The following is a 9,167-nucleotide window of genomic DNA, read 5'->3' as shown; positions in this document are numbered from 1 at the left end:
CTGTGTGTGTTCAGATAGAAGCATTTTTCTGCAGAAATACATGAAGTTGGAATTAAACTGCTGGAAGCATACTCAGATGCTGGGGGATATGATTAAAAAAAGTTTAAGTGAGCAGAGTAAAAGCCTTCCTGCCCTACATTGTGAACATTAGTTTTTACATCCTATTGGAAAGTTTGATTCAAATGTGAGTTTGTAACAAAGCTGTGTTCTGATGGAAAAAGATAATGAACTTACCAGCCAGAGCACACATGTGAGCTTGCTTTCCTAAGGGGTCAGGAGGGTGTGCTTTACTCTGCCTGGCTGTACCTGTGGCACTGTGGTGGCTGCTGCTCCCGAAGCTTCTTCCTGTACGTGTTAGAGAGGAGGCTGAGAACACCCAGATGAGTGATTTGCTTTGGTGGAGGCTGGTGGGTGGAGCTGCACGGCCACTGATGTGTTCATGTGCATCGTGACGAGTAGTTCCTCTTGCTTTGAACTGTGCTGTGGTTCCTGTTGTGCAGGTTCAGGAACTGCCTGTATTTGTCCCCAAGCCAGTACTGCTGGGTGCTACTTCCCGTCTGAACTGTGCTCTGGGAGGCTTGTTTCTCAGCTGGCTGGAGCATTGTGATTCCCACCCCCACCAGCCCCAGACTGGGACAGCTGAAAACAGTAGGGCCTCTGAAATAAGTATGTTAGTAGGCTGCTTTTCCTCTGTGAGAACAGGAATAAATTCAGCAGAATTAAGACAAGCTTGTAATGTAAGAAGATTGAGGGTGACAACTTAGGCTGTGCTATATTCTCTTCAAGGAAATACTTAAAGTACAGAAACTGAAGAGGCCAAAGAGAGTACTGTCAAGATGAAAAAGGTATAAAGTCTCCATAAACTTGCACCATCAGAATCTTAATTTCACATCAAAAATCTTAAGAAAAAGATGGATGCTCTCACTTCAGGTGCCTTGACTTTACTCCCTAGGCCAGAATATATACATTTAGTTTGATACAGACCTTTTCCTCTTGTGGGAAGTGCAGAGTGAGTGTGCTACCTGTTCTCCCTGCTCTGACCGTGATTGTACAAGGTAAGAGCACTTGTTAAAACTTCTGCTGCTTTAGTTCAAATGGTGGTAGCACAGCTGGCCTTGGTGGCCCAAGGTGGATTGTAATCTTTGAGGAAATGCCTCAAAGGCGCATTTAATGAAATACTAAGTAAATTTCCTGCTACTGCAGGTACAGAGGAGCTTTCTGTTTGGAGGGTACCATGAGCTATGGGGTGTCTCATGTTTGGAACAAAACTTGTGTAGATGAAATTATTAATGCTGCAGCAACTTAAAATGAGGGAATCCACATGTAATCCTTTAGGATTGAGATACAATACTGGGCTGTGCTGCAGGGATCAAGGAGCTACAAAGTCAGTTTAATGCTAGCATTAGAAAGGCATTAAACTGTAGTTGTGGTGAGCCTCACTTCACGTTAGCAAAACTAGATTTTTTAGGAGTGAAAGCTGTATAAGCAGTGGTGGTCATGGCCACAGCAGTAACAAGGAAATGCGGGATTGCAAATATGCTGACCTCTTGCCCTGTTAGCCAGGGGTGTGCTGTTTGTCACTCGCTGTCAAGCCACAGTCAACCCCTGCTTGATGTGACTGCATTGACAGAAGCTGTGCAGGCAGCTGAGTGAAGGTTGATTTACAACCGCAGCATTAGAAAAAGTGCTTTAAAAGGTTTTTGAAAGCCCTACCCATCTGAAACTGAATTCCTATTACAAGGTGAAATACTCTTAAGACAAAGGGGCCCTTGGCCTGTCTAGAACTATTCTCAAAGGACTGTCATATCCCAGCATTGCCTGTTGGTGTAGTTCTAGTTCTTAACACAGTTGCCCAAGAGTGGTGCTTGAAAATTTTTTCAGGAGCCAGTTTGCTGAGCAATGACTATTTAGGCCCCTCACAGACACCTGCAGGCAAACGTGGTGTTCTGGGAGCTGAGAGCCATGAAAATGCCTGCTGGCAGCCCACATCAGGAAGGGGCAGCTGTAACAGCACTGCTGTTAGAGCACTCACCTGGCTGGGGGAACTGCCAGTTCCTTGTCCAAAACCACAGGCATGCATCTTATTCCTGAAAGAAGGCTCCAGGATAGAGTGCTCCATCGCTGTTCAGAGTCTGAAAATTGTCTCCCTTCCAACTACACTTAAACATTAACTGGAGAGATTAGATAAGAACCTCAAGCTTTTGTAATTGAGAGCCTGTCCTCTGCATATGAAACAAAGCTTGACCACATAGGCAGTGCTGTGTGCCTTCCACATCATTTGGCTGCTGTTGTGTTGGCTTTTAACTAGTCAGCTTCTGGGAGGTGTCAGTTTGGGACATTTTAAAATATTTCTAATTATTTTTTAACCCTGTTCCACCCATAAGTACTGCTTCATCTCATTTGGCCTTGTTGTGACATCAGTGCAAGTAATGTGCCACAGCAAAGATCCAAATACTTCTTCCCAGTAGATAAGAACTTAATAAATGAGCTCATTTTCAAGCTGAATGTGCAGCTCTTAAAAGTGAAACCTGTGGGACAGTAATAGTTTTCAAAATAGTGTTGTAAACAACTTTATAACCCTTTGTACAAATGCATTAATGATGCTGTCAAGAAGCACTTGGAATTTGATATGATTTGCATATGATGCTAGGGAACAAACCATTAACAGAAGGTTCCAGAGCAGTTAATGCTACTTTGCCTTGTCATAGCTGTGTGTTTCCATCTGCTCTCTGATGGGGAACAGCAGAACCACAGAGATTATGCTGAGTTTGTATTTTAATCTAGTAGTTCTCACAGTCTAGAATACCAGGCTATAGTAAGGGGATTTTTTAAGAGTTCATAGCTTCATGTATTACCTCATGAGTAACAGTGTTACCAATATACTCCGAAGAACCTCCTTAGCAAGTGCTGCTCTTCGCTCATGCCAGGACATCTGGAAAAGCGACCATGTGGAAACCATTCAGTGTAACTGCCCAAAGGCCTCGTGGAAAATGCCAAATGGAACCAACCAAAAGAGGTCACGCTCCTGGTATTGCTGCACAATGGGTAGGTGTCTAAAACTAGTTTCTTGGAGGAGTAGGAAGCCTGTTAGACCTGTTAAAGGAAAGGGAACAGTCACAAGCCTGTTCTCCCTGATCCTGTGTTGCACAGCTTTCTGCCAAGGAAGGTCTTGCTTTGCCAGTAGCTCCATATGTGTGGGAAGGGAATGGCAAGAGCCCTGTAAGCTGGCAGTGCTGGGCACTCAGGATCACATCAGCCTGCAGAAGTCTCCATAGTGAGGGTAAGCAAAATAACTTCATACAGTAGCAGCTAATTAAGATGGTAAACCAAATGAACCGTGCAAAGTTAACGCACTGCTGGTACCATCCTTCCTCTAACTCTTGACCAATGAAAGATTGTAACTGGAGATGAAAGCAATACTTTTTCTATTGCAGTCTTCTGGAAGATACTACAAAAAAAAAAAAAAAAAAAAATGATGGATTACAAACTACCACCAGGAATAGAAATATTAAGCTTACATTTGACTGCTTTTGTAGTGACAAGAGCTGTAGAAACTAGTTTGTTTGGAAGCTGGCTTGCCACTTTGAAAGGCTATGGTATTTACAGTTGCTTAAATGTGCAAACTGAAATGCAAGTACCAGACTAGTAAAAATGAAGAAGGAATAAAGATTTAAAAAGTAAACATGAGAAGGAGGAAGCCTGAAGATGAAGCTTTCTCCACAGCAGGCTATAGTAAAGAGAGTAGCATGGATGATTCCTCCCTCAGTTTACACAGACCTGCATTAACCCCTGCTCTTTGCGTGTAATAGCAAAGAATCTAGCCAGAGAAAGCATTAAGAATATTAGAAATATATCCAAGACTATTATTCAATGATTCATTCTCCTTTATTTTTTTTTTTTTGTGCTTCTCAGACAAGATTTTCCAGCAACACTTGCTACATGTTTTTCCCTATTTTTCAAGGACTTAGGAAAGAGGGGCAGCCAGCCATTGGGTAAGCTGGCAACACTCCAGCCTTCCCAAGGCTGCTTTGCATGTAACACAAACTGTGTTTTATCATTACAGAGTTTGAGTTGCAGTTCATAGCTTAACAGTGACTAAGTGATACACTTTGGTACACATGGACTGCAGTCAAAAAAACTTCATCTGATATTTCTTTCCTCCTCCTTCCCTGTTTCCATCTACTGGGAAAAAAAAAATTGCAAAAAAACAACAGAAAAAAAACCCTCAAAACCCTCACCAAAAAAAGCCTCAGCCCAAAGCCTTCATTCAGCTCAGGTATACAGAAAAAGTAAGCCCCAAGTAGCAGAGCTTGCAACTGGGAGGAGCAATCCAAACCCTTCCATTGCTACCACAGTGTTCAGTCTCCACGGCAGTAGCAGATAATTCACCTAGGGTAGCTCTCTGGTGCACCCCATACCATTGCCTTACCACTCTAACACAATTAAAATTTTTAATTTTTTACCTAATTTAAACCATCTTACCCCTTGCTGAGTTTTACAGGAGCTTGCACCCATCCTTCACACTCCCTTGAAAATCTACAGGCAAAACTCTCAAGCTGCCATTGGCCCATCACAGAAGCTACAGAAGGCTTTTGGTTAAAATCAGCACATCAAAAGCAGGACAAGGTTAGCAGGAAGGAATGAAAAAAAAGGTCCTTTCACTGGAAGCTTCGCTGCTCCCAGCAAGTCCATGTAGCAAGATGCAGATCAGGATTGGAAACAATCCTGACTATAACAAAGTGAAAGGCAACTTTTCTCACCCCAGGAAGAAGTGTATCATATTCTGCCTGCTATGCAACCCCAGAGATGTCTCCAGGTTTGTCTGGTGAGGAGCTCAGGGCAGATGTGAAATCCTGTACTCTTTCACAAATGTTATTAAGCTCCTTGGGATGGGTGGCTACCTGCCTGAGTCAGGAGAGCTCCTAAATGAAAGTTTAGGCAGGAGTGGGTTAGTGCTGTCCAAGCACGTGTCAGACTTTTTACAGCTACTGGCAGAGAGGAAAGTGCTTGTACTTAAAACCAGCAACGCAGCTTAGAAGGGTCAGTGCAGAGCTCTGGTGCAAATTTATCTTCTGACACAGCCAGAAAGACATGTAAGGATATAATTAAAGGCAATAATTTTTATAGTTCTCTTTGGTTAAGGCAAGGGCTGGCAGCTTCCCGAGTCCTCTCAGCTCAGAAGTTGCTATGTTCAAAGCAACCTGTGCTACCAACAGCAACAATGATCTCTGAAAATACTCACAAGCCAAACTGCAAGGCAGAAATATCAAGAGGTGGCTTGAGGCCACATAGAACACTTTCATCAACTGAATAAAATTGAATCAAACAGCCTCAGAAGAATGGCAATTTCCAAGTTCTCCCTGAAGTCTCTCTTCAACAGGAACACTGGGTCTTCTCCACACTTGGACTGGCAATCACTGGCCTGGAGTCAAGACTGAAGCTGTTTGGAGGGTTCTCCCCATGAAGTTGTAAGGTATTTCGGGCTATCAGCTCCTTAGCCATTAATGTGAACACCTCTTCTATGTTTTGAGCTTCTTTTGCTGATGTCTCCAGCACAGCTAAGAGCCCATGCTTCTCTGCCAGGGTGCAGGCATCTTCAAACAGCACTTGGCGCTTGTCCAGCGAATCTGATTTGTTCCCTTAAAAGAAGGCAAAGAGATACTTCAATCACTTAGTCTTTCAGAAATTTATTTTTAAATGCCATGCATTAATTCGGTTTTGTTAAACAATAGATTTATGTTGGGAGTAAGAGTTACTGGAAAGAACAAGATGTGAGTACATCGGAGCCACAAATACAGACCACGGATCAAAACTGCAGCAAGTCATACGACAGCAAATGAGACGAAATCCAAGAAAAAACTAAAAACCTGTGTTCATCTAATTACTTAGTGTAGGTAGTGGGGCTAAAGGATTATTTGGCAGCAACTGTTGGTCCTATTCCCTAGTGGGTTTAAATGTTAAATAGCATTTAAGTTGAATAATTTAAAAAAAAATATTTTAAGATTATGTAAAAAACCAAGAATTCAGATCAGCTACGTTAATGCCTACAATTATCTACTTAAGTTGTTGTTGCACATATAGATTAAACTTTTACTTGCAGCACTTTAGTGAAAATCTACCAGAAGCCATGAAACACCTCAGACAAAATACCTTTGTATATTTAGGCAGTTGCTGCACATGTGGATTCATCAGTTCTAGTAGCTGGCTGAAGTCTACATTTGTAGTTTCAAGACAGCTCTTCATGAAATTCATGTCTTGAATTTGAAGCATATCTAAGCCAACTACCCTCCCATTAAGACCCTTTCAGTTCTTCTAAAGGAAAAACCAAAAAAACCCGCAAAGCCAACCCACCCCACAAAAGGAAAAAACCCCAGCAAAACAGCCAAATAAACCTAAAAAGCTCCAGCTTGAGGGTTATTTGCCTTCTTAAAAAGAACCCACCCACCTTTTCCTCCTTCAGTTCCATATAGGAAAGTTAGGCTTCTTAGCCTTACCCTCCTGCTAGAAAGGTGTATAACATGACTAAGTGTAATTAAACGTACAAAGACTTCTGCCAAAGTAAGTAAAGCAAACAGCACCAGCTTTGGAAGAAAGCACCAAGCTGGATCCTTAACAAAAGCTTTATTTTTACTAACTTCAGAACTTATCTCTTTAAAAAAACCCCAACAACCACCAGCAGCCTCCACCACACACAGATAAGTCTCGTCCTTTAGATTCATGACAGAAGTTAGAAAAACCCTGCCGAAGTGTAGTGATTTACACCTCCGCTGCCCCCAGTTCCAAGCACTGCATTAGACGCAGGTCAGAACTTATCGTGTGCTTCTTCCAGAGGAAGGACAGGCGGAACCCCCGCAGCACAAGCACGGAAGGTGCTGGGAACAGAGGCAGCAGCTCAGGGGCCCTGCCTGGGGCTCAGCGCTGCCCCAGCCCGGGCTGCGACGGCTGCATGCGCTGCTCTCTGCACACCGCGATAGCTCAGCCTCGGGAATGTAAACAAACGCTCTGGCGTCTCACCACACCAGCGCTCTCACTTGCAGCTTCTTCCTCGGGGAAAGGAAGAGCAATAATAACCATGAAACCCAAGGGAAAGGAACCACGCGGCTTCCTACCAGCTCCATTCCCGGCAATTGCTAGTCATTGCTTTCCTCAGGAGGCAGTTTCCTGAGTGCTAGGGGAATGCAAGCAGACTGCTCCACGCTCTGCAAAAGCCGTCTCCCCATCTATTGTCTTACCTGCTCGGAATCCCATTACAGAGCAATGCGCATGCATATCAAGAGAACAGAGAAGAAAGATGAGAACCGGGAGTTGTGTTGCTCTGTGCATTCCCCTTCACCTTGAATTATTGAGCTGCTACATTCCTGTGCATCAGGAGTACAGCGTCAGGCTTACTGCAATTCTAACCTCAACAAGGTGGTCCCTTGCCTCCAGCCTGGCACCAAAGCTTGTTGTGTTATTCCAACAGGAAAGGAACAACTGAAAAAGGTTTTGCTGTTTGCAATGGGTTTGGTCCTGACAGGACCAGGCTGTGACTTTCCTCATTTTTTTAAGCTTAGGCTAAATTGACACACTTTGTGACCTCTTTTAATTAGAACTGCATTCTTCCTTAATGCATAGTGTATAGATGCTTCAAGTAGTGGTAGGAAACAAGGGAGATTTTATATTAAAAAGCTACATAACACAAGATTTAAAACTAAAATCCTACCAATTAACATCATGACCAAGTTTGCAGCACCATACTTTTCAATTTCATGAATCCAATGAGGAATGGATTCAAATGTGGACCTCCTAGTAAGGTCATAGGCAAGGATGGCCCCATGGGCGCTCCTATAGTAAGACTGGGTTATTGTCCGGAAGCGCTCTTGACCGGCTGTGTCCCACACTTGGATCTGTAAGAGAAAGGACAGAAGTTGTAAAGACCCGTGAATATCACTTTCCTACGTGCTTGCTGTCAGCATTTGAAACCCTTTGTCTAGAAGGCAGCCAGACCTGTCCCAGCTCACTCTACTACACCAGTGTGGCTTTGCCCTCTCTAGATCTGAAAAGCCATTTACAAGCCTGTAAAGTCAATCTACACAGACCAAAGAGGAAGCTGCAAGGGTAAATCCAGCTTTGCAAAGAGGCCAAGAAGCCCAGTTTCAACAACTGTAGTAAAAGATGTAGAACATTACAGGCCTTTAATAGCAAAAGAAGAGCAAAGAACCCTAATACAGGACTGGGCAGAGCAAATCTATATATGAAGGGCAAGCATCCAAAATTTCATCTGCACACAGAGGGAAGTTCTAGCTGACAATTTCTTCTGGTGTTTGTCTTGGAAGTCTTCTTCCTTCAAATTAAGCATACATCAAAGTGGAGCCTTTGCAAACTTTGGGGGTTTTCCCTCCTTGGTGTCCCAGCTCAAACCCCCACACCTCTGGAGGGAAGAGACATCCCCTCCCAACTAGAGCCGTCTTCCAAAGAACTCCCTGCACGCAACGCACGAGTCCTCTTCTCAAGCAGAGAAGTCACGAGAGCAAGTATGTACCCAAATTAGGGTGACTGCTTCCCCCAGGGCATCTTCCTGAGAGAAAGCTCCACTAGCAAACTACCCTGGTTAGAAAGGCAGTCAGCTTTCTCCAGCTGCCTTCAGCAGGGCCGAGCAGGAGATGCTGTGCATCCCGCCACTTCCTGGCACCTGCACGGGAAGGATGGCACGACCAAGGTGCTGCTCGTCAGGAGGCTCGGGCTCGCTCCCGCCACCGACCTTTACTTTCTTGCCGTCGATATCCATCGAGCGCACGGTGAAGTCGACGCCGATGGTGTTCTGCTGCTTCTCGTTGTACTGCCCTGTCTTGAACCGGTGCACCACGCACGTCTTGCCCACGTTGGAGTCGCCGATCAGGATGATCTTGAAGAGGTAGTCGAAGGCATCGTCCGTGCCGGAGCTGGGGAACGGCATCGCGGCTCCCGGGCGGGCCTGCGGCGAGGCGGAGGAGGAGCCGCGGGCCCAGGAAGGAGCCCGGGCCCAGGAAGGAGCGCGGGCCCAGGAAGGAGCCCTGTCCAGGCGCTCACCTGCCGGCGCTGCCCTGCCGGGACAGGTAGCGCCGCTTGGCCCCGCCCGGCCGCGGGGCCGGCGGGAGCTGTAGTCCGCCCTCTGCCCTCCCTTCCCTCGCCCGCCGCCCCGCCCCGGG

General features: G+C 45.2%; 1 protein-coding gene across 1 annotated transcript; it reads right to left on the bottom strand.

Annotated features, from left to right (window-relative positions):
- Nucleotides 1-3,981: 3,981 nt before the first annotated feature.
- On the bottom strand, nt 3,982-9,069 carry RAB19 (RAB19, member RAS oncogene family). Its single transcript, XM_082279574.1, has 3 exons — nt 8,741-9,069; nt 7,703-7,886; nt 3,982-5,639 (listed from the first exon to the last, which is right to left on the bottom strand). Exons 1-3 carry the CDS (start codon nt 8,933-8,935, stop codon nt 5,374-5,376), a joined length of 645 nt encoding a protein of 214 aa, XP_082135700.1. The 5' UTR covers nt 8,936-9,069; the 3' UTR covers nt 3,982-5,373.
- Nucleotides 9,070-9,167: the final 98 nt, after the last annotated feature.

This window comes from Coloeus monedula, assembly GCF_965178545.1.
Source record: "Coloeus monedula genome assembly, chromosome: 4".
NCBI classification, from domain to species: domain Eukaryota; kingdom Metazoa; phylum Chordata; class Aves; order Passeriformes; family Corvidae; genus Coloeus; species Coloeus monedula.
This window is presented reverse-complemented; position numbering and strand designations above follow the sequence as displayed.

What these genes read in the sequence shown, in the direction of transcription:
- RAB19 (XM_082279574.1), bottom strand. Translation starts at nt 8,935, where the DNA reads ATGCCGTTCCCCAGCTCCGGCACGGACGATGCCTTCGACTACCTCTTC. An exon ending in TCGACGGCAAGAAAGTAAAG is followed by an intron (nt 7,887 to 8,740) that starts GTCGGTGGCGGG and finishes TTTCTCTTACAG; the next exon opens with ATCCAAGTGTGGGACACAGC. An exon ending in CTTGGTCATGATGTTAATTG is followed by an intron (nt 5,640 to 7,702) that starts GTAGGATTTTAG and finishes CCTTCTTTTAAG; the next exon opens with GGAACAAATCAGATTCGCTG.